This window comes from Pteropus medius, unplaced genomic scaffold (genome assembly GCF_902729225.1).
Source record: "Pteropus medius unplaced genomic scaffold, Ma_sr-lr_union100, whole genome shotgun sequence".
NCBI classification, from domain to species: Eukaryota; Metazoa; Chordata; class Mammalia; order Chiroptera; family Pteropodidae; genus Pteropus; species Pteropus medius.
Window position 1 is genome coordinate 27,123,775 of NW_024350319.1, and position 26,701 is coordinate 27,150,475.

General features: G+C 33.2%; 1 protein-coding gene and 1 long non-coding RNA gene across 4 annotated transcripts in view; both read right to left on the reverse strand.

Moving 5' to 3' along the window:
- Positions 1-26,701, reverse strand: part of PAWR (pro-apoptotic WT1 regulator) — a 151,019-nt gene that overhangs the window by 60,606 nt on the left and 63,712 nt on the right. For 2 of the 3 annotated variants that reach the window (XM_039838915.1, XM_039838916.1), the window contains exons 4-6: positions 24,568-24,602; positions 3,179-3,326; positions 1,296-1,400 (exon numbers count right to left, since the gene is read on the reverse strand). In XM_039838915.1, coding sequence (XP_039694849.1) covers positions 1,296-1,400; positions 3,179-3,326; positions 24,568-24,602 — 288 coding nt within the window. The remainder of the gene's footprint in view (positions 1-1,295; positions 1,401-3,178; positions 3,327-24,567; positions 24,603-26,701) is intronic. The other variant, XM_039838917.1, reaches the window with a different exon arrangement.
- On the reverse strand, positions 17,109-23,401 carry LOC120583377 (uncharacterized). The gene is made up of 2 exons (XR_005647785.1): positions 20,719-23,401; positions 17,109-17,690 (listed from the first exon to the last, which is right to left on the reverse strand). It is a non-coding gene; the product is annotated as an uncharacterized LOC120583377 (long non-coding RNA).

Here is a 26,701-nt window from a genome sequence, read left to right on the forward strand (position 1 = left end):
ACAGATGTATCCTCACAATTTAAAATACCAAAACTTGGAGCAAGTGTGCTTTGGGATAGCAGCGTTCTGATAAGTTTAGTATACTGTCTTTAGACAATTATGTAAATGACTTAAAAATGTACAAAAACAGAATCTGCATTTACTCACAAACTAAATGAATGACACTGAAAAACTAATCTGTTGAAACAACAATAAAGATGCAAGATTCCTAAAATTACTACAACTGAGACTTACCTAAGATTTAGAATTAAATGATAAAATACATTCATATATCATTGCTAGAATATAAGCTCTGTAAGCACAGGTGATTTATTATTCTCTTTAATACATACAGTATTAAAGGCAGTGTTAATACATCATCGACATCAAAAATATTTGCAGATTTCACTGTATTAGTCCAGAACCAATAGAGAATACCTATGTTCTGAACCAAGATGAAAGGCAGTGTCCAAGAATGGAAGAGCTTACTTAGAATTAGGATTCTCAAATACCTGGGGTCAAATACTGGCTCAGCTGATTACTGTGTCATTACTATGTATGACTTTGAGCAAGTTAAACACTGAGTTTCAGTGTCCTCATCTATAACTTGCAGTTAATGCCTCAGAGCTTTATTATTCTGCACATAATGAAGCCTATTTTCTCTTCTTCCATAATTAATATTGGACTAAGAATCCATTCCTTTTTTTTTTTTTCCTGAATTTCCTCTATCTTATCTAAAGTCTTATAAAAATCAAAACTATGGAATCTTTTCTCATCACAAGTACCTAAGTATGGTCTAGCATTAATACCTGATTCTTAAGCAGAAAGTAAATTTTAGAGCTAAAAGCAAACAAGAGCTACAAATAATCGTAAGAGAGACTTTGAGGTAAGTCTAAAGCTAAAGCTGGCGGTGCATACATATAATTGAAGAAGAAAATATGGTGAAAATACACACAAAGACATCTGGAGTTTCCTACAGCAAGAAAGTAGCAACTGTAGTTCTTCACTGAGGCAACTCTTTGCGAATGACCATTCATGTGTGGAGGTGGCCAAACTGCACCTCCAGACTCTAACAAAACACAGAACAAATCCATTCTTCAGTCCATCCCCAAAAGAATATTAAGTGAATACAATCATTAATTGGCCAGAGGAAATCAGTTTACAGAATGAGATGATGGTTCTTACTACCACAAATTACTATCTCATTTACAAAATGAACTCAATAATGAAATTAAATAATTCCTTCACCTTTATGTATTTTCATCCAATTGCCAGAAAAAAAGGAAACCGTGAAACTGAAATGTGTAAATACTCACTCTATTTAACAAATCGATTTCTTCTTTCAGTTTCCCGATCATTTCCTCTTTATCTTGCATTAGTCTCACAAGTCTTAAGTTTTCTTGCCTTTCTCTTAATACTTCCTGGTAGATATAATTACAAAGTTTATTAACTGGAAAGTAATTGGTTGTTTATAGTCTTAAGTGGTATACATTAATTTGTAAATTAGAGCAAGTTCTGAGAACAATTTTAGATGGATATGTCCCACCTGAAGAGAGGATCTACTACTAAACTTCTCATTGTTACCATGATAACATGAAGTGCTTTAGATATATGAAGATTTCCACTGAATTTCTCACGTGACTTGATGTGGAAAGGAGGAACCCATCCCAGCAAAAAAATCCACAAAAAAACAAGAATGAGAGGAATACAGGAGTTGTAAGGTATGTTTCTGATTAAATCTTTACACAAGTGTTTAACAAATACTAATATTTAATGCCTTACCCTCTTTAGTTTATCACCACCATTAGTAATGAAATATTTAATAGATAATATCATATTAGAGAAAATTCAATTTTTTATTAAAAATACAAAGTTTAAGGAAGTCACTCTGTTGTACACCTGAAACTAATATAATATAGAATGTCAACTTTAATTTTAAAAAAATTAATTTTCAAAATAAATTTTTTAAAGAAGAGGAAATGGCTCTATGGAAAATTCTAAACAGAAATGATCTTCAATTTTACTTCTGGCTCTGCTAGTTAACTGACAATGAATAAAATGAAGGAAATGAATTAAATTACTGGATTTTAAGCTTTTTTAAAAAAACTATGCAATACTTATTTCAAAAAATATCTTATTTAGAATTTAGGGCCTTAGGCTGGGTCAGCCACCTTGGGGTCAAAAGAGAAGCAGAACTAAAAAAAGTACTGCCCAGAATTTTGCTTCTTTCCTACTAACCCTCACAGAAAGCAGCCAGCTGGACTCCCTAAACCAACTGCTGCCAACTACTAGCAAGTCAATCCGAACTCTTATGGAACTTTAAAAGCCTCTGAGGAATACCCTGGAAACCTACTGAACTATATATTGCTTAAAGTTTTTAATTTATACCCATAGAAACTAGTATGAAACATCAAACATGAACTAAAAATAATCACAGTGTTATAAAAAGACACAACTTTTAAAATTAAATCTCTACTGAAAACAATCTTTTTATCACAGGAAATGATTTTAATTCAGCAAAACAACACATATTTTCAATAATCAGAAATTCAGTACCATTATCAATTTGAGAGGCTGAATGTCTACAGATCAAACCTGAGACCCTATGGTAAATAAATTTATGCCAATATTCATTTGAGTTGTTCTCAAAGATACCACTAAAAAAGATCACTCTTAAAATTGTTTCAAAAACAAAAGATGGTTCTAGGCTTTAATTCAGAGCCCAAAAGAAAGTCTACAAATGACCATCTCTACAGATAATACAATAAACACACAGTAGTACATACTGTCAGCACAGACTTCTAACCACTTCAAAAGCAAACACTATTTTTAATACATTAGAGATAACACTTGGCAGAATAGGAGTATCCATTAAATTAAGGAATACAATTATTAGCTCCATTTTTAAAAGTTTTAACATCAACAGAGCTGGAAAATACTAAGGGAATCAGAAAATGTCTAGCTTATCATAACGCACCTAAAAAACTTAAGAGAGTGATTTGAAGCTAATATTTGACTATATATGGAGATGTCAATTAATACTAATGATATCTTCAATTACTGACCTCATTCTTTTCCTTTTTTGGCACTGTCTCTCCTCTACACATTTCAATTTATTTTCTCTCTCTGCTATGAAAGTAAAAATGGAATCCAAACGATATATTAATTTTATGAACCTTAAATAATTTATAATTCATACCTTTTCAAGATCTTCAATTTTCTTTTCCAATGTGCTACTTGAGACCAAATTACCTGAAGCATTTGCATCCCTGTTATATCTGCTGAACCCACTTCTATCTGTTCGGGGATATCTACTCGCGACATCTTCTTCAGAGGTGGTGGTTGTGCTATGGAAATAAAAAAATATATTTTATAAAACTATCCAACAGGACTACCTACATAAATAAAGCAATTATTGACCGACATAAAGGGAGAGATCGGCAGTAATATACTCTCATAGGAGACTTGTAACGCCCCACTGACACCAATGGACATATCTTCCAGACAGAAAATCAACAAGTAAACAGCAATCAACAAGTAAAAACCAACCAGAAAACGACTCATTATATCAGTGTATTTAAATGATATCTTCAGAGCCTTTCACCGCAGAGAAGCAGAATACACATTCCTCTCAAGTGTGTATGGAACATTTTCCAGGATAGACCACATGCTAGGCCAGAAAACAAATCTCAATAAATTTAAGAAAACTGAAATCATATCAAGTGTTTTCTCTGACCGCAATTGTATGAAACTAGAAATCAACTCAAAAAAAAAAAAAAAAACCTGGAAAATATACAAACACATGGAGGCTAAACAACATGCTACTAAACAATGAATAGGTTAACAATGAGCTCAAGGAAGAAATCGAAAGATACATAGATACAAATGAAAATGAAAATACAATGACTCAAAATCTACCGGACAGAGAGAAAGCAGTCCTAAGAGATATTCATAGCAATACAGGCCTACCTCAAGAGACAAGAAAAATCTAAACAATCTAAACTTACACTTAAAAGAACTAGAAAAAGAGCAGCAAACAAAATTCAAAGTAAAAAGAAGGAAATAATAAAGAGCAGAGCGATAATGAAACAATCTAGAAAAATACCAAACATCAATGAAACCGAGAGCTGTTTCTTTGAAAGGATAAACAAAATTGATAATTCTTTAAGCAGACTCATCAAGAAAAAAAGAGAGAGGACCCAAATAAATAAAACCAAAAACGAAAACTACAGACCCCAAAGAAATAGAAAGGATTATTATAAGAAAATACAAGCAATCATATGCCAACAAATTGGACAATCTGGAAGAAATGGATACATTCCTAGAAACATACAATCTCCCAAGACTGAGTCAAGAAGAAACAGAAAATCTGAAACGACAGATTATCACTGATAGAATCAGTAATCAAAAACCTCCCTCAAACTAAAAGTCCTGGACCAGATGGCTTCACAGGTGAATTTTACCACTCAAAGAATTAACATCTATTCTTCTCAAACTATTTCAAAAAATTCCAGAGGAGGAAAGGCTCCCTGACTCTTTTACCAGGCCATTACCCTGATTCCAAAACCAAAAAAAGGCAGTACAAAAAAAGTAAACTATAGGCCAATATCCCTGATAAATACTGATGCAAAAAACCTCAACAAAATATTAGCAAACCAAATTCAGCAATATATTAAAAATACCATATACCATAATTGAGTTGGATTTATCCCTAGGATGCAAAGTTGGTTTAAAATCCAGAAGTCAATTAATGTGATACACCACATTAACAAATTGGAAGATAAAAATCATATGATTATATCAATAGATGCAGAAAATGCATTCGACAAAATCCAGCATCCATTTCTGACAAAAACTCTCAGCAAAGTGAGAATAGAGGGAACATATCTCAACATAATAAAGGCCATACATGACAAACCCACAGCTGACATCATACTCAATGGGGAAAAGTTAAAAGCATTTTCCTTAAGATCAGGAGCAAGACAAAGATGCCCACTTTCACTGCTTCTATTCAAATTAGTATTGGAAGTGCCAGCTACAGCAATCAGACAAGAAAGAGAAATAAAAGGCATCAAAATGTGAAAGGATAAAGTAAAACTGTCATTATCTGCAGATGACATGATACTATAGAGAACCCTAAGGATTCCACCAAAAAAACTGTTAGAACTGATAAATGAATTCAGTAAAGTAGCAGGATACAAAATTAATATTCAGAAGTTGGTTACATTTTTATACACCAGTGATGAACTATCAGAAAAATTAAGAAAATAACATTTATAATTGCATCAAAAACAATAAAATATCTAGGAATCAAATTAACCAAGGAGATAAAAGACCTGTTCTCGGAAAATTGTAAGTCATTGAAGAAAATACAAATAAATGAAAGTACACACCTGTGCTCATGGGCAGAAAGAAATATTACCCAAAGCAATCCATAGATTCGATGCAATCCCTATCAAAATATCAATGGCATTTTTCAGAGAACCAGAATAATTCAAAAATTTGTGTGGCAACATAAAAGAACAAAGTTGGAGGTATCATACTACCACTATCAAACTATAGTACAAGGCTATAGTAATCCCTATACGATCAATTAATCTATGACAAAGGAAGAAAGAAGATGCAATGGGGTAAACAGAGTCTCTTCAACAAATGGTATTGGGAAAACTAGACAGATACATGCAAAAAAATGAAACTGGACCACCTTCCATATACAAAAATATACAAGAATATACACCATATACAAGAATAAACTCCATTTTGAGTTTATTATTCTTGTATAAACTACATTTTGAGTTTATTCTTGTATATTCTTGTAACTCAGCCTGTCAGATTTGCTATTATCAATAAATCAAAAAAGAACAAGTGTTGGTGAGGATGTGAAGGGAACCCTTGTACACTGTTGGTGGGACTGTAAACTGGTATAGCCACTGTGGAAAACAGTCTGAAGGTTCCTCAAAAAATTAAAAATAGAATTATCTTTTGGCCCAGAAACTATAATTCTGGGTATTTATCCAAAGAAAATCAAAACACTAGTTTGTAAAAATCTATGCACCATTGAGTTCACAGCAGCACTATTCACAATAGTCAAGATATAGAAGCAATCTAAGTACCCGTTAATAGACAACTGGATAAAGAAATTATGCAATATATACACAACAGAATATTAATCAGCCATAAAAAGAATAAAATCTTACCATATGCAATGACATGGATGGACTTAGATGGTATTATGCTGAGTGAAATAAGTCAGAGAGAGAAAGATAAATACTATATGATTTCTCTTCTATGAAAACAGACTCACAGATATAGAGAACAAACTGGTGATAGCCAGAGGGGAGATGGGTTGGGGGGCTAGGTGAAAAAGGTGAAGGGATGAAGAAGTACAAATTAGTAGCTACAAACAGTCACAGGATGTTGAGTACAGCAATGGGAACATAGTCAATATTACTGTAATGGCTGTATGTAGTGCCAGATCGGTACGAGAGTAAGCGAGGGGATCATTTTATAAATTATATAAAGTGTCTAACCATTATACTGTATACCTGAAACTAATATAAAATAAAATTTTTTTAAAAACCTAATATACTCAGCAAGAAGAATGCCAAGAGTATTTTCTATTCACCAAAATTACCATTCCCCTGAGGACATATGGTTATCATAGCCAATTTATTTATAACTATAGAAGTTAATCCTTATTCTAACACAATGAAAATTTTTTCATTCAACACAATGAAAAACACTCATTAATTCTTCTAACCAGTATCTACTGAGTAGCTGCCAAGTACCAGACCCTGTTCTGGGTACTGAAGATTTAATAGCAAATACAGACATGTACTCTGCTCTTCATAGAGATTTCAGTTTAACAAAGAATATAACCAATTATAATAAACAAGACGACCATCAGGATAAGTTAAGTGTAGAGTACCAAGAAAACTATGATAGTGACCTAATGCAGACCATAGTAAAGATCCATTTTTTTTTTTGAATTTTAATCCATTATGGAACAATACTTTTGTAAGATCAAATATAAAAAAACTATTAGAAAAATAAATGTAAAAAAGGCATATAAAACACAAATCCAAATTAGACTCAGACCCATGCAATTATATTTCAGAAATATAATTAGAATAAACAGGAAAAAAAGAATTATGTAAAACTCCATGTTTTTCACTGGAAGTATGTATATAGCCAATAATTATAGAAAATGGCTGTCACACTAGAGTAAGTCATCTGAAGGCTTAACCAGACTGGAGAATTTGCCTTTAAAATCACTCACATGGCTGATGGCAAAGGCCTCAGTTTCTCACTGGCTGCTGGCCAGAAGCCTCAATTCCTCAGTACGTGGGCCTCTCTGCTGAGCTCTTCACCATATGGCAGCTGGCTTCCAGAGACAAAATGACAGCAACCAAGATAGCCACTGCAGTATCTGTTCTGCCCTAATCTCCAAAGTGACATATTATACATTAACCTGTGTTGCAATGTAAGGGGATTACACAAGGTGTAAATATCAGGAAAGAGGGCTTCCTAGAGGCTCTCTTGGAGACTGGCTACCACACTTGTCAGCTGACCTAAACTAGTCTGGACTGCTAATAACGCTGCTCTTTAGGGATAAGATTCCCTAAACTATATGTTTTTTTTTTTAAATAGCGCTCATAACAGAGAAACTAGTTTCAGTATGCTGACAGATGTATGCTGACAAGAATAGAAGAGATTCTAAAGCAATTTCAGCAACCTCGGGATATTCATTTTTAACTTCTACCCAAAATGCAGAAAACATTTTTTAAAATTTGTCTTCAATCCTTTATTAGTAGCCAGTTCCAATCATTTATCCGTTGAAGTTATAGTTAAATCTAAAATAACTTGATGAAAATAAGTAGATACCTGATCTATTAATTTCCTATGCATGGGTTTTCTTTTTATTGAAAATTCAAAATATGTCTTATCAAATGTGTAATACTTTACAAATGCACAATGCTAAAATAATTACCAACTTCACTGATAATTGTTACCATATTGTGGAACCCAGCATACCAACAGTAGTTTTCCCCTCGAAATTCTAACATTTCTGTCCTTTGATCGTATATAACGATGAAAACATTTGACATTCCTTTTTTGCGTGAAAGACTAAGATCATCTAGGGGGGGTAAAAAATGAAGCTATCAGAGAAATAAGTCTAATTCACGTGTTTAAATAGCCAGGGACCAAATTGGCTTCTTAGTTTGCAAAAACACTAAGAGTTCATCCAAGTTCAAATACTTTTGTCTGAAAATTTTTCATCGAAAATTACTGTATACCTCAGCATATAACAGTTGATTGGTTCAGCTTCCAAATTATCATTTACTTTTTTTAAATCTCAAATTTAAGGCATTAATATTTAAGTAATTCACACTTTTAGTGAACCACAAATTAACAGTGGTTAATTTAGCTGATACACCAAGAATACTGTTTAGTTTGGCGGATATAGCAAGACTTTCTCAATAAGCGTGACATTAATTTACACTCTGGCACAAGTTCTAGCACAGTTTTCCTGTCACTGTCTCTATATAATAAGAACATACTCCTACAAAAGAAAGCAAAACTCCAAACCACCTTGGTTGATTTGTTCATCCCTCAAAGTTTCAAATACTTCAGAGCAAGCTGTTTTGTCAGCAAGGAAGTTAAAATTCTTCCCTCACATTACTGTCATGTCAGCAAAATCAATATGTTCATCAAATTTTAAGAAAAATTCCTTTGCTATCTTATTTGCTTAAGAATTGGTTTTCTGCATCACTGTTTCTAAATATATCAAGCTATGGTGCTGCTGGAAAGTATTACATGAACTACCTTTTTGGTACAGATTCCTCCAACATCTCCAAGCAAACACCTTTATCTTGTCATTTGTGTGTAGTTTTTAAATGTTAGCAACCTGAAGTGAGACTTTAAAAGAAATTCAAAGCACTAATGATTACATATGAAATCCTGAAGACCTCCTTCTGTCAACTTAATTGTAATATTCTTTTTTCCAAACAATGCATGTGTGGTGTGAACATATTTATGTCATGCCTATTATAAATGCCACAGAACAAGAGTAATTAAATTTGACAAAAGATTTTTAAAGTAAATAAATCTTTACATTTTCATCAGTTCTTACACATTTTGGGTTACAAATGACTAATATAAAAATAACACATGTACAGCAAAATACACACTCTTCTCAAGCTCACGTGGTATATTCACCAAGAGAGACCATACTCTGGGTCATAAAACACACCTTCACAAATTTAAAAGAATAGAAACCATACAATGTCTGCTCTCAGACCATAAGAGGATTAAACTAGAAACCAGTAACACAAAGATAACTGGAAAATCTTAAAAACACATGGATATTTGAAAACACACTATTAAATTACATGTGGAGCAAAGAAAACATCTCAAGAGAAATTTTAAAATATTTTGAACTAAATGAAAATGAACCCACAACTTAAAATTTGTGAAATGCAGTAAAAGCAGTGCTTAGAGGAAAATTTACAGCACTGAATGCATATATTAGAAGTTTCTACCTTAAGAAACTAAAAAGAGCAAATTAAATCCAAAATAAGCAGAAGAAAATGAAATAATAATAATTAGAGCAGAAATCAGTAAAATTGAAAACAACAAACCAATACAGAAAATCGATGAAACCAAAAGCTATTTCCTTTAAATAAAGTCAATAAGTCTCTAGCCTGGATAAGAAAAAGAGAAGACACAGATTTCAACTACGTGACATAGTATGGAGAGAGAAGAAAGATCAATAGTTGCCAGGGGTTGGGGGAGAGATAATAGGGCTAGGAATGAATAGTTGGAGCATAGGGGATTCTTAGAGTAGTGAAACTACTTTGTAAGATTATCATAATGATGGATACATGTCATTATACATTTGTCCAAATTCAGAGAATGTACTGTAATGTAAACTACAGAGTTTGGGTGATTTATGATGCGACAATGTAAGTTCATCAGGTTTAACAAATGTACCTTTCTGTTGGGACAGTTGGGACATTTCTAACAGGGGAGGCAATGTGGTTGCTGGGGTATAATGGAAATTTCCACACTTTTCCCTCAATTTTTCTTTGAACCTTAAACTGCCCTAAAAAATTAAATAAATCACACATGCACCATGACACTTGAACTAGTCAGATATCCTGTTCAGAAAGGAGTCTACTGATCAGGTACTTGGATGTGACAATGACAATGTCAAAACGCAATTCAAGCTAATTATTTACTCTCAAGTTCTGTTCCTATCTAGTCATGGACTGGTAACAAACAGTCCAAAGACTACACTCTGAGAGGTAGATATGCTAGATAATGTTTAACTCAAACTTAAAAGAGGAATAAGAATGTGCAAATATCGAACAAGGAACAATGCGTAGCTCTTCTGAAAAACAGAAAAGTCCAATATAACTAAAACATGAAATGTAAACACAGAAGTGCTAAGATATGACACTGAAAAAGAAAGAAGGAACCCTGAAAGCTATTTAATAAAAGAATTTAAATTTATGCTCTCCAAATTTTATTCATTACGTATCCATGCTGGTATGTTTATTTACCTAAAGTTTTTTACATGATTTATAATGTAACTATATTATATATGAGTACATATTATATATACATTATACAAATATATATGTAATACATATTACATATATATAAATCGATGATTTAGGAAATAATCATATTGTTAAAATAATACCTGTATCACAAAGAAATAGAAAATAAAGAGATAAAAAAAATTTTTAATTTATGTTTTAATTATGTTTAATTTATGTTTTCACAAAAAATGGCTATAATTTTGTCTTTTGTTGTTTTTCAATCACATTTGGTATACAATATTAGTTTCAGGTATACAATAGTAATTAGATATTTATGTAACTTATAAAGTGATAACCTCAATAAATCTGGTACCCATCTGACACCATACAGTTATAATATTATTGACTATCTCTCTCATGCTATACTTTATATCTCCATGACTCTTTTGTAACTACTAATTTGTACTTCTTAATCCCTCCCCCTTTTTCACTCACTCTCCAAATCCCCCTCTCATGTGGCAATAATCAAAATGTTCTCTGCATCTGAGTTTCACTTTTATTTCGTACTTATTTTCTACATGTAAGTGTAATCATATGGCAGTTGTCTTTCTCTGTTTGACATACTCCACTCAGCACAATACCCTAGATCAAAGTCCATTCATGTTGTTGCAGATGGCAAGATTTCAATTTCTTATGGCTGAATAATATTCCACTGTACACATGTACCACCTCTTCTTTACCCATGCATCCACTGATGGATACCCAGGTTGCCTCCATATCCTCACTATTGTAAGTAATGCTGTAACGAACATATGGATTCACATGTCCCTCTGAAGCAGTGTTTTTGGTTTCTTTGAATACCCATGTGGTTACTTTGTCTCTTGTTATAGGCTTTGTTTTAAAGTCTGTTTTGTCTGGTATAAATATTGCTACCTCAGCTTTTTTTAAATTTTGTTTCCATTTTCATGAAATATATTTTTCCATCCTTTTACTTTTAGTCTGTGTGTATCTTTTAATCTTAAGTGAGTCTCTTGTAGGCAGCCTATGTAAGGGTCTTATTTTCATATCCATTTCGCCACCCTATCTTTTGATTGGAGTATTTAATTCTTTTTCATTTTAAGTAACTGTTGATAGATATGTGGTTACTGCCTTTCCTTATTCGTATTTTTAATCTTTTTTTTTTTCTCCTTCTTAAGAAGTCCCTCTAACATTTCTCATAATACTGGTTTGGAGATGATGAATTCATTCAACTCTTTTTGTCTGAGAAGCTCCTTATCTCTCCTTCCACTCTAAATGATAACTTTGCTAGGTAGAGTAGTCTTGGTTGTAGGTCCTTGCTTTCCATCACTTTGAATATTTTGTGCCAGTCCCTTCTGGCCTGCAAAGTTTCTGCTGAGAAATAAGCTGACAGCCTCATGGGAGCTCCCTTATAGGTAACTGCCTTTCTCTTGCTGTTTTTAAGATTCTTTGTCTTTAATCTTTGGCATTTTAATTATGATGTGTCTTGGTGTGGGCCTCTTTGAGTTCATCTTGTTTGGGACTTTCTGGGTTTGTATGTCTACTTTCTTTACCAGATTAGGAAAGTTTTCTGTCATTATTTCTTCAACTAGGTTTTCAATCAAAGAATACACCTGTCTCTTCTCTCCTGGTACCCCTATGATGCAAATGTTGTTTGTACACTTGATGTTGTCCCAAAGGTCCCTTGAACTAGCTTCATTTTTTTTTAATTCTTTGTTCTTGTTGCTGTTCTGATTGTTTTTTGCTACTTTATCTTCTAAATTACTGATCTGATCCTCTGCTTCTAATCTATTGTTAATTCCCTCTAATGTAGTCTTCATTTGTTATTGTATTCTTCATTTCTGACTGGTTCTTTTTTTATGATTTCTATTTCCATTTTTATGTTTCTCTTTTTGTTAAAGTTCTCACTGAGTACATCTACTCTTCCCATAAGTCCATTGTACATCCTTATAACCAGTGTTTTGAACTCTGCATCTAGTGGATTGCTTGTCTCCATTTTGTATATTTTTTCTGAAACTTTTTTCTCTTTCATTTGGGACATGTTTCTTTGTCTCCCCATTTTGACTGTCTCCCTGTGTTTGTTTCCATGTATTAGGTAGGGCTGCTATGACTTCCAGTCTTAGCAGAGTGTTTTATGTAGTAGGTGACCTGTGGGGCCCAGGGGCAGTCTCCTGAGCCAGGTGCTTCAGGTATGTCCCCTGTATGCATTGTATGTGCCCTCCTATTGTAGCTGAGTCTTTGTTGCTGTTTGCATGTCAATGGGAAAGAATGACCCATAGGATGATTAGTTGTGATGAATGGCTGATGACTATAGTGGAGGAGCTGTTGTGCATGGGCTGATCCTATGGAGTAGGATTTACTTTAGCAGGCTCTGGTGCCCGCCCAGTCTGCTCTTCAGGTGTGTCATCTTCAGATGCACACCAGGTGGTGCTCCAGATAGGTTGGAAGCCAGCCACTCGGGTACGCTTGTCCCCGGGGCCTCTGGGAAGGGCTCCAACCACAGTCCAGGTTCAGTCACAGCCGGTGCGCCCTGCCTGGGGCCACTTGGAATGACCCCCCAAGCAATCTGCAGATGGGTGCCACCCACGCTGGGTTTGGAGGTACCCCGAGAAGTTAAACCGCAAATCAAGGCTAGCTGTTGCTAGTGCCAGGCTTGGGGCTGCTCAGCAAGGGGTAGTACTGTGCACCCTGAAGCCAGATGCTGCTTGTTTGGGTTTTCTGAACCTTTGAGAGATTTTAGGAAAGTCCGTAGCATGAGCCAAGATAGGCTGTTGGTACGAAAAAGCCACTGGAAGTAGCTTCCTGAAAGTTGGGTGGGGGTGGGGTCTCAAGGAATCTCCACAGCTGGGACGACCAGTGTTAGCCAGGTTGATGAAGCCTCAGCTATGATGGCCACCTGTTTCTGCACACAAGCAGTGGGGGAGGACTCAACAAAGAAACAATGGATTCTTTCAGCACTTCTGTCTGAGAGAATGCTGCCTCTCCAGCCCTTGCCCTAAAGCCAGCCAACTCAGTTCCTCCCCATATGTCACTGGCACCCCCATAAGCTGCTGCCCCAACGCTGGAACACAAAGCTATTGAGTCCATCACCATGTAAGTCCATGAGCAGACCCTTTAAGAGGAACTCCTAAGACTCCAGCAGCCCTCTGTTTTATTCAGCCACAATCTCCACTGGTTTTCACAGCCAGAAGTTGTGGGGACTTCTCTTCCCAGCACCGAAACCCTGGGCCAAGGAGTGGGACTGGGACCCCTTGCTCCTCAGGGAGGGCATCCCTGGCTGAACTATCCCTCCCAATTTTTAATAGCCACTCACATGTGTGGTACCAGTTTGTTCCAAGGCCCACCCTTCTTACCAGTCTCGAGGTGGCTTCTTATGTATGTCCTTAGTTGTAGGACTCTGTTCCAGCTAGACTTCAAGTGATTCTCAATGATGGGTGTTCTACAGTTTAGTTGTAATTTTGATGTGGTCGTGAGAAGAGGCAAGCACAGCATTTACCTACTCTGCTACCTTAACCATAATATTTTTAATGAAAGTATAATTAAATGTGCTTCAACGCTTTTTAGGATCTTATTACTGTGACACAGAAATTCAAAGAGATAGTTCTAAGATAAATTTGCATATTTGATTTTTATGGCTATCAAAGCAGAAAGAGATGCCTCACAATAAGAATTAATTTTTTTTTAAGTGTGACTCAAAATTCCAAAATAAGCTTAAATGTTTTTTCTAATTTATAAGAACAGATATGATTTTGTGTATCTTGCTAGGTGAACAACCATGTGATCATCTTTGTATTTATGTACTTGGTTTGATATTCTCTTTAAATCCCTCCCCAGACTTATCCGCTTTGTATTAAATTAGATAATTCATAAATCCATTTAAACAGTCAAATTACAGTATTGTGCAACATTCAGAAAATGAACAAAGCATGCTTCCCTCCGGATACCTCCAGTACCAAATGACCATCTGACATACAGAGCAAGGGTATAATGAGTTAACAACTAGTACACAGTACTAGCTACTAAGTACAAATGTCTTAGTACTTTTTAGATTAAAAAGTACATAAGTTTTAATATTTTTGTTCTGCATCCTAACATCATCTTATGTATCACTATACCTTGAAGACTAGTGCACACATCATTTAAAGGTCATGGTAAGCCATTAAAGCAGGGTGACAGAACCATTTTAACAAAATGCAATGGAAATGACCAAACTGGAGGCAGAGAGTCCCGTTTGGAAGCTATTATAATAATTTATCTAGGTAAGAGATGACGGTGTCCTAGATCGGTGTGTTGGCACTGGTGATATGCAGGACATAAACTCAACAAGTCTTAGTAAATGATTAAATGTACATGAAGTAGTGAAAAAAAAAGGGGGTCACAAACAATGTCCAGATTTCTGGCTTGAGCAAGAGTGAAATTTTGATGTCAACTACTAAAATCCATCAAGTTTCACAAGTTTTGCTTTTGAACACGCTGAGTTTAGGAAGCTTCTGTGATATCTAAAAGTAGATATTTAAAAGCTATTGGCCATACATGGATAGAGCTAATGATATGGAGCCATCAGCATATGTATACATAGAAAATGAAATCAATGGAGTAAAGGAAATTTCTGGCAGAAATACACAGAACAAAAAGAGAATAAAGTCTCAGATAGAGAGCTGACTAACACCAACACATAAAGAACAAGTACAGGAAAGGAAAAACTACAAATAAGACTGGGAAATACTGACAAAATGTTAGGAAGAAAATCAAAAGTAAGGTATCACTGAAACCATATCATATTAAAGAAGAGCATCAGAACTACTTTAAAGGCTCTCTTTTTACTTAAAAAAAAGTCTAATTCTATGCATCAGAAACAAGATTCCTCAAATAGAAACCACAATGCTGACAAATACAAAGAAACAAAAACCCAGAAATATGGATATTCCTTAATAACTTGGTATCTCTTGATTATAAGCCTAAAATAATATCTCAAAAAGTTTAACCTATTAACAATTTTAAAAATCCTTCATATTAGATTTGTTGATACATAAGTGATACTATTATACAAATTCAAAACAAGTAATAATTATTGGAAAACAAAACTGGTGCTTTATCTCCATTCGTATTATGTTTATAAAGAATACTGTCCTAATTATGAATAACTGTGTTACTTGATCTTATTGCCAAATTTAGCTCTGTTTATTCTAAAAACAAAAATGTTTTTAATTTATTTTGAGGGCCAGATATGTACAATACAAAATACCCAGAGTAAAAGATTGTTTCATTAATTCCAAAAAGTTTGTAACATTCTACTTAGGAATTTGTTAACACAAATCTCTAATAAGATTCCAAAAAGAATCCCTTTCTGCCTATAGCTACAAAAATATTAACTATAATGTTCAGAAAAGGGAAAAGAATCAACAACAGTATCAGCAAAGATAAATACCACCATTTACTGGAAATTTCTCCCCTACACTGGGAATTTTCACATCTTCTGTGGAAAAACCAGGAGGTGTTGTGCAAGGGAATAAAAAACTGTTTTTCTAAACTATCACTGAGAACAAGACTGACAGCATTATGAGATTACAGCCAGAGGAATTTTCCACTAAAATAGATATTTAAAGCTTAGCAATTGCAAGAAATGCAAAACTCATGAATAAAATTCTAGAATGGATATCAAATATTTACAAGTATTGGATAAATCATGAAATTCCTAAGTAACCAAAGAATATATATTTTATATTTTTAATAGGGTTCACTACCTTATTCTCAATGCCCCACCACTACTCCCATTCCTTAAAACAGCCCCTTACTCTGTGCAGGTCTTCTCTTTGTCCTTTAAAAAAACAAACATGCATGTGCACACACCTGCACACACAAACCCACAAGCAACAACTAAAGATCAAAATCAATTCAGACCCTCTATTAAAACTGTGATACATGTTTACTTTAGGAAATGAAAAATATAAATCAATATCTCTAGTAATGCCACCAACCCAGAGTTAAGTACTAACAAACATTTTATTATAACATAGTAGTTCTTAACCTTTTTGAATCACAGATCCCTTTGAAAATCTGATGAAAAAATATAGCTCTTCTCCATTATATTCTTTTACATAGAATTTTAGCATTTCATCAATAGATTCCAAGTTAAGAACCACTTTGTAATATTATGTCAGACTTTGTTTTGTATTTTACTTTTGGTAATAGGCTATCCCTCTCCCTATTTAACATATCTAGGTAATAATTTTCCTATATAATTAATGGTTTTCAACAGCATCAGTCTAATGACTGCATTGTAACTGTTTATATTAATATGTTATAGCTTATAACTTATTTCACTATAAATTTAATTTTTTCCAGTTAGGGGCTATCATACATGCTCATTTCTGGTATAATAAAGTGAACTATCCAAAAGAGACAGTTATCTCATCAAATATACCTGGTTGCTCAAATTTCACTACCTGAGAGCTAGACAAAACAAATTCAAAAAACAAAACATCCTTCCACCAGATGTAAGAGCTAAAATTATACACTCATTATCTTAACATTTATCTCCCAGTCAATATCTTGCACCTCAAAACTATTCAATAAATATTTGACATAAACATCCATTTTTGGTTTTGTTTTTTTTTTTTCAGAAAAATCTACTACTAAGCAATATGAAAAATTTCTGAGTACTAAGAATGAAAAGGAATCACACAAAAACTTACACACAGATTGTACATAGCATATTATATATTCTAATATAATTCACATCGGCCAGAAAGTGGAAACAACTGATTATTAAACAAAATGTGTCATATCCAGGCATGCTACAATATGGATAAATCTTAAAAACATTGTGTTATATGATAGAAGCCATATCAAAAAGCCACAATATTATCTTAATCCATTTATATGAATTATCCAGCATATGCAAATTTATAAAGACAGACAGCAGAGTAGACAGCAGAGTACTAGATTCTAAGGACTGGGGGAAGAGAAAATTGGGAGGTTGACTGCTGAATGGGTATGACATTTCCTTTTTTTGGTGGGTGGGGTTAGTTCTAGAACTAGACAGTGATAATGGTTGTACAACACTGTCAGTGTACTAAAAATCACTGAACTGTAGACTTTCAAAGGATGAATTTTATTGTGCTTGAATTGCATCTCAATAAAGCTCTGAAAAAAGAGAATATAGTGTTTAAATTAGTGGTTAATTTCCAAGGAAATATAATACATAAAATGCACTTAAAAATAAATCGACATCAAATATTATTGCATAAATTCTCTTTCATGATTATGAAGATACTTTAGATCTTGTTAGACCCTCAAAATCATAAGAATAAAAGTTATTTTCTAATACTGCATTGTAGTTAGAACAAAGTAAAGTATTTTCTGATACTGTATTGTAGCTAGAACAAATTGAGTAGACTGTGAAATCCATGGCCACATATGCATGTTACTTTTCAAAAAAACAAAAAACAAAAAACAAAACCTATGTTACTGGTACCTTCCAGTTACTTCAAGTCAAAATAAGTGAAATCAAACTATGAATCATTCTACATTCCACCCATACCAGACAAATTAATACTACTGAGATAAAGCAATATATGCTAACAAAATCAGTCAATATCTATCTGATCTCACACAAGTCATTAAACTTCACTGTGCCTTAGTTTCATTTGTAAAATGGAGATAATAAAATATCTCCTTCTATTAGAGAATTAACTGAATTAACGTGCATGAAAAGTACTTTGACTATTGTCTGGTACATAATAAATATTGTACAAATCTTAGCTAATATTTACAACATCGAAAAAAAATTTCACAAATCCACAAGGGAAGAATTCAGCCCACAAAATGTACCAGTATCTCAATTACTTTTAAGTTATCATTTTGTGACTTTCATGTCCATTTGGAAAATGTGTTAATCAGAAGTGTCACAGATATTGTATGCCTTATAGTATTTGGTAAAATATAGAATATGCTGGCAATCTAGAAATAGAAGATCTTGAGAAGGGATAAGTTTCTTTAGAAAAGGTCACATATAGCCCAAGAAGACTACTGTCTTTTTAACGACTGAGTGATACATTTGGTCTTCTTGAGTCTAGAATTCTTACCTTTAAAGAATTTGGCTGATTTTTTTGGTTTGACACCCTGACCAACAAACCGAGAAACTTTCTTGTGACTCAGTGGATCTCCAAACATATGTGCAAACAAGAACTACTGGTTTTAGGACAATGGTTATACAGAAAGCTTCATGTAGAAAAAAGTTAACAGCTGTTACAACACCTTAAATCTTTGCATGAATATGTTTCTAAATAAATTACTCACTTTCCAAACAAATAATTTGAGTCTATTTAATCTCCTATGAAAGCATAAGAATCAAATGATGACTAAAGGTTTGAACTTCTTTGTATCTTAGCTCAAAAACAACAGATCTGATATAGCATCTTTTAAAAGTGATCCTTCTCTCTTTTTTTTCACATGAAGTGTCAAAAGGAGGTTTTTTTTTTTTTGGAATTAGACGGAAAGTTTAATACCACATGTAGATGGCTGTGGCTCACAATGAGGTAAGCTGGTAGATGTTTTGTGTATTCCTCTGTGGCTTGGTTGAGGTAGTTAACAGTTTTCTGGATTTACCTAGTGGTTCTCATGAACAAAAAAGCAAACAAAAGCAAACAAAAAATTTGTATTATAGTCGAATTACTCCCTAATGTATCAATTGGGACAAAGTGAATTTTTCAAAACAAGAATTATAGGCAGCACTGACTCTGGAAGAGAATGTTGGCCCTTAAGGAAATGAGTCATAGTCACATTATATCAAAACAAAGAATAAAGAAATTATTGAGGGGGGGAGACCAAAAAACAAACAAAAGAAGATATTATATATCCCCAAACACAGTTATAGTGAGGATCTCTGGTATATTTATGCTATGCCTCATTGAAAGGGAGAAAAGAAGATTGCTCAGATGATATCAGCTATTCTCTATACATCTTAAAACAAAAATTGAAGGTACTCGTCTTACGTTAACTAAGGAGCAAACCAGAATACAAAATTGTATGTCCACTATGCTCACAGTTATACAAATACAAAGCTTAGAAAAACAAACTGGAAGTGAAAATTTTAAATAATGTTAACCGTGATTGACTAGAGTGGTAAAGTTACAAGTAGGTTTTTCTAATCCAAATATTCAATAGAAGAATTGCTTTTAAAATGAAGAAAACAATTTTTAAGTTGTATGAAAATTTACCCTGATCATTTTTAGTAATTGCAAAAGAATTATAAGGGAAGAAAAGTCCTCATAAAGGAGTACAATAATAACATGAAACATTACAAACTTGAAATAGGACTTTGCACCTATGTATTGACTAAGATAACGTTAATTCTTTCTAATAGTCATATCCTGATATGTCTGATGCTCTTTATAAAAACAAAAACTTCTCTCCCTTATAACCTAAAAGACTTAAAACTTCAAAAACTTTAGAAAATATTTCCTCTCTTGTTACTTAATTAATTTCTGTTTAGAGGTAATGTGATATAATAAAGGATTCAGAGAACTAAAGCCTTTTTCCTCATTTTAGAAAGAAGATGCCTGTCTGGCTGCCTAATTGGACCTACTGCTGAGTAAGGTATGTGAAGGCACTTTGCGTATCATTAAAAGCTACTTAAAGCTATATAAAGGTAGCCTATTAATGTTACTGTAGGGGAGGATGACTTAGAAGCACTTATGATTTTGCATGTTACTTAATAATTAATACTGTATTAAAAATATTCATGAAAACAAAAGGACCAGTTAATTACAATGTGAGAATAAAATTTAGTATCTGTCTTAACTTGCTTCCCATGTTTTTTTTAAATCGGTGCCATTCTTAATGGTTAAATTATATGCTTTAAATAAGAATGGTAAATTATACACCTTAGTTAATCCTGACCTTTGCAAGTCATTCAGAATTGTCTTGTCCCTTTTTTTTTTTTAATGTATGAAAGTTTTATTTAGATATCATATCAAGCAGGGTATCCTATCCATAGCCACGCATCTATCTAACAACCTGTCTTGCCTTTAAATTTTTTAATTTTAATCAATGCGTTATAAACTTAACCAAGTGAATATTCTATTAAGGAAATTTGGGGGGGAAAAAAAATTCATGACTTTGATCTATCTTTCCTAAACCTCGAGTTTCAGAAATTTCATGATCCCCATACCTCCAAGTACATTCAGCTCTCCATATCCGAGGGTTTCATTTCACAAATTCAACCAACAGCAAATGGAAAATAATCAGAAAAAATGTTACATTGTTGCTAAGATGTACTGTGTAGTTAGGCATACGATGATTACATCTATACTGAACATGTAGACTTTTTTCTTTCCATTATTCCCTAAACAATACAGATAACAACTACTTATATGGCATTTACATTGTCCTAGGTTTAAATAATCTAAACATGATTTAAAGTATACAGGAGAATGTGTAGAAGTTTATATAAGTGTCTTGAGCACCCCCAAATTTTGGTATCCAAGTGGTGTCCTGGAACCAATCCCCTGCATATACTAAGTGACGACTGTAGCTCCTCAAAGTTATTTAAACATGTTTTAAAAAGGGAATCAGTGAATACATCAGATATGTTCTAGATAAGAGTCGATTCAATAAAATATAGTAGTCCTCCTTAGCAACAATTTCACTTTTTGCAGTTTTGATCAACTGTGGTCAACCACGTTCTCAACATATTAAATGAAAAATTCCATAAACAATTCATAAGCTTTAAATTTCAAGCCATTCTGAGTAGTGTGATAAAATCTCATGTCATCCAGGATGTGACTCATCCCTTTGTTCGGTGTATCCACTCTATGGACACCACTCACCCACCCATTAGTCATTTAGTAGCCTTCTCAAGTTATGAGAGCAATTGTCGAGATATCACAGTGTTTATGTTCAAATAACGCTTACTTTACTTAATAACGGCCCCAACGCACAAGAGTAGTGATGTTGGCAATTCGGATATGCCATAGAGAAGCCATAAAGTGCTTGTTAAGAATCATCAGGTCAATAGTAGCCTAATGCTACGTCATAATACCTACATCATTCAACTCGCTTCATCTCATCATGTAGACATTGTATCATCTTATATCATCACAAGAAGAAGCATGAGTACAGTACAAAAAGATATCCACATAACTTTTATTTTAGTATATTATTATAATTATTCTATTTCATTAGCAGTTATTGTTGTTAATCTCTTATTGTGCCTAATTTATAAATTAAACTTTATCATAGGTATGTAAGTATAGGAGGAAACATAGTACAGACAGGGTTCAGTATTCATGGTTTCAGGCATCCATCCCCCAGGGGGTCCTGAAATGTGACCCCTGTGGATAAGGTGGGACTACTGTATAGCATAACTAGACAGAGTACGTAATAGACTCAATGCTCAAAAAAGCACATTCTTGATACTTGTAAAAAAATTTTTAAACATTTAATTCACAATTTATAACAGCACATATATAAACTTGTCTTGTGGGTGCTTATACCTTCTAATGACTTTTTAAGAGTTTGTCTAGCTGTACATATATCATGAGTTATTTGGTTTACTGACAATATCTCCTAACAAATGATGCTAATTTCTATCCTCTAGCCCATTCCTTCTTATTTTGATCCCCATTTGTCAGCAGATACCGTCACCAAGAAACATCCATGCTTTAGTCATTACTACAATTTGCTGTTAGATTAATAAAAATAATAAACTGTACAGTATACTGAATCTGATATACAGTATAATGAATTCCTCTAGATAGAGAATTGATCATTTCAGGTATAGATACTAGGTCTTATGTTTTTTGTAAATATTCTTTTGTTTCCTTTTTATACAGTATTCCAAATACAAGTTGCTGCGAGTCAGTGAATAATGATTAGAAACTTACAAAAATTTTTTGTCTTACAACACTGTTAAACAGAGCTAAAGCTTTGAAAGCTAAAAAGCAGCAAACCACATGCTCTAGGCTATGAAAATTTTTAAAAAGTACAAGTATACAAAATAGGTCACAAAATACTGTTCTCAAAGGCTTAAAAATACAAACGTACACCATGGAAAATCAATTTTCTTCCTGATTTAACACAATGATATGTAAACAAAGATTCTGATAAGAATTTATAAGAAAATTATTCCCCTACTGATGCTAATTAAAGAATACAAATCTGAGTATGATGTCAGATAGGTATTAGATTACTTGGGGTGATCACTTCATAAAGTATATAAATATCTAATCACTGAAATTAATATGTCAACTGTAACTGAAAAATAAATTTTAAAAAAACAAAAATCTGAAAAATGTCAATCATAATTTATGGTTTATTATTTAATAAAAACTAAACATGTGTAATTCATACAACAAACTTGACAAGTTACTTAAGTTTATCTTTATTCCACAAACCAAAACTGATGGTGAAAACTTTTGGTTTGAGAATGTGGCCTAAAAATAGGCCAAATCACAGCTATTTAACTGGCAATGATTTCTTGCAAGAGAGAAGAGATTCTTCCCAGTTTACACTATTCACATTATGTAAAAATTACTAAGCAATGTATAAATGTTAGAAGCTTCAATCACAAGTTTCATTATACTTAAATCAAAATTACTCAGAAATGAAAACAAAAGCAGTAGCAAACATATTAAGTGTTCAACTAAAGCAGTTTCAGACTGACTTATTTGTTGATTATCTTAGCCTTCTTATTTCTTTCTACCACTAACAGATACTATGGCCCATGGTAAAAATTCAAAATTGAATTATATTTATATGTAACTTATTTAAAATTAGAGCTCCTCTTAATCAATGTTTTATTTTAGATGGAATAAAATAACCAAAACTTTTAACCTAATACTTTAAACTTTAACATACACATACATACACATACACAGAGAAAAACAAAGGTCTCATATGTATAAAACTATGTGGATGGTTTTGGGCCAGCATGTAGATTCTGGAGTCAGGCGGCCTGAGTTCAAATCTAGATTCTGCTGTTGACTAGAGCTTTGCAACCCCAGTGAAATTATTCTACCTCTTCAATTCCACTTCCCTCATCTATTAAATGAAAGTAAATACTGTACCTTATAAGAAAATTGTGAGAACTGAATGAGATCTCTATGTAAAGCACCCTGACATTATAAGCACTTGATAAGATTTGTAATTATTCTATGATTACTAGCCCAAGTATGACTACACCTTCTCCAACTTTTATGGCTTCAACGGGAAAGAAGGAAACTAATATCCCAAGCAAGTATCTCCATTAAACAGCTTCTCATACGTAATTCTAATTTTCTTCCTATACATGTGTACACACACTCAAAACACTTTTCCTGGTAAAAGCATCGTGTATTGTCTAGAGGTGGTACTATGGACTTGCTATGGTCTGAATGTTGTGTCTTCCCAAAATTTGTATGTTGAAATCTTAATGCCCAATGCGGGAGGTGGGGCCTTTGAGAGGTACTTAGGCCATGAAGGTAGAATCCTCATAATGGAATTAGTGCTCTTATAAAAGAGACCCCACAGATCTCCCGCGCCCCTTCCACCATGTGAGGAGAGAGCAAGAAGTTGTCAGTCTGCAAGCTGGAAGAGGGTCTTGACCAGAATCTGACCAAATCGGCACTCTGGTCTCTTGACTTTCAGCCTCCAGAACTGTGAGGAAATAAATTTCTGCTTAAGCCAGACTATCTACGTTGTTTTGTTATAACAGCCCAAGCAGACAAACAGGTATGTTTTCAATGTTTAAATGCATAAGGGAAAACGATTCTAAGATTTTATTTTGCTAAATAAGTTCATCAAGCCCATACAAATCCATGGTGCGCAGTTTTCAAAGGCTAAAATGTATGTTAGAATAAGTTATGGTTAGACAGACAGTACACTCCTGCCTACAGTGTAATTTATTTTTAAAAGCACAAGATTAAGGCTTTTTCTTATTCAAAAAGCTGCTTGAAACAGTTCTAGTTAGTTAAGCCATGGTGAGACAGACATTGCACTAAAGTCTACACTATGCTGTAAGTCATCACTTAAGGATTCTTACCTTTTGTATCTGCCTGAAACTGTTCTAGATGGCTCCTGTGAAGCAAAAAAAAAAAGAACATATCAGTTTGGGTGTTATGTGTAAGCACACGATTCCAGATTATATACAACAGTTGATACAGAACGTCTAATTTTAAATGGAATTAATTTGAAACAATTAACCATTACTTTTAAAAATTCACTCTGCTGGTCAAACAAAACAAGACTCTATATCTGATTTGTCAGATTAAACAAATCATTTTTTTAAATTATATTTTTAATTTAGAAGTATTTTAAAAGCTCAGAAAATGAACGAAAGGAGCATCTTTCATCAACCATCAGCTTTAAATTTTTAAAGTCCCTGAAAGTTTAAAAATGCAACAATTATAATTCCTTCCAGTCTTTTTATGTCCTCAATTTTAAGTTACAATTCACTATATATATATAATTATTGCTTATTTTTAAGACAGCTAAAAATCAAAATTGAGAAAGTATTTTTAATGCTGATTCTAAACAAAAACAAAAAAAAAGATTGATGAAAGTTAACATTAACCATTAAGTGGGGAAATTATTATCTTGCAACTAACCAGTTATTTCTGTTCAGTCTTTTAATAGCCCAGGTTCTCCAAATAATTTTGCAGTTTTATTTTAATAAAACTGGTCAAAATCAAATATTAAGTCTTTTAAAAAGCTGGTTATAACTTTTTTCTAGTTAATCACTAAGTCTCCAAGAGAGAGCCTACAATTAAAGAATTTCTGATATGATTAAAATCAAGGAATAAACTTCCTTTATAAGATGCCCAGATTCTAAATTAATACAGCAAATAATGACTACATGGGTCAACAAAGTTCATATCAATGTGGAGAAATAGTACAGCAAACCATATGGTTAAGAGTAAAACATTTAAGTTCCAACTAGATAGGCCACTCTATAGCTATGAAACTATGAGTACGTTATTTAACTTTTATCAGTCTCAGTTTCCTCATTTCTACAACAGGAATAATAACAATGTCTATTTTATTGGGTTGTTGTGGAGATTAAATGTCATAAGTGAATAAAACAATCAGCACAAGTCCTTTAAATTAATTGACTGTAGGAAATAACCAGGTGACAGATACTAGAAGTACCCATGTTTGTGGACTTGACCCTTTACTTAACAGGAGTACATTCCGGGAAGCCATGCTCTGACAGTTGGTTCAAAATCATTTTAACCCTCCCCTGGGCACCAACCGCACTTACAACATGGACAGCAACTAAAGCCTAACAATTAAACTTACAGAGATTCTTATCTGCCTGTCCTTAAAGTGGCAGCCCCTAAAGATGAGGCAGTTGAATCTTTGTACACTAAATAGGTAAAATATATTCCTAGTTACAAAAATATGAAATCTCTAGTGAATAACAAAGAATATACTTTATAAAACCTATTTTTTGAATTATCTTTGAAACTATAATAATTAGATTAAAATGTTTAATCACTGGTCACTTAGATAAAGTGGAAAGAAATATTAAGCTTATGTGTATCTACTCAAGATACATTTATAAATGCAGATGATAATGATTTCATGTGAATTTACACCCTTGAAATTTCACAAACAGTATTTCAACTAATTTTATAAATGGTTTTTTATATAAAATTTCCTAATTTTATTCTATACGAACTAAAATTAAGGAATATTCCTTAAATTTTATCTAAATATTCATTTAAAAAATGCTAATAATGCCCTAAGTTCCAAAACATCATATCGCTTTCATTTTAGTTATAACTGAAATATTTCAAAACATGACATCGGCCTGATTATCCACTGAAAAGGATAAGCAGAAGTGCTAAATGAAAATAGTCCTTATTGGATTTACTGATTTGTGGGTTACTGATGTATCATATGAAAGGGTATAAGCAACCTGGCAATAAATATTCTTGAGGTTTAAAATAGGTATATCCCCTAAAATGACAAAACTTTGACTAATATAGATTTAGAGTAGAAATTTAAGATACAGAAATGTGAAACAGAGGGTGTTTTCAGCAACACTATAATGGCATACAGTACTTTTATACTTTGACCCAACTGTAAACAACTCCAAAATCAGTATCAGTCAAGTTTCCAGTAAGTTTACTAATAGGAAGTTGTGTAATACCAGTTTTCTACATTTCTTACAG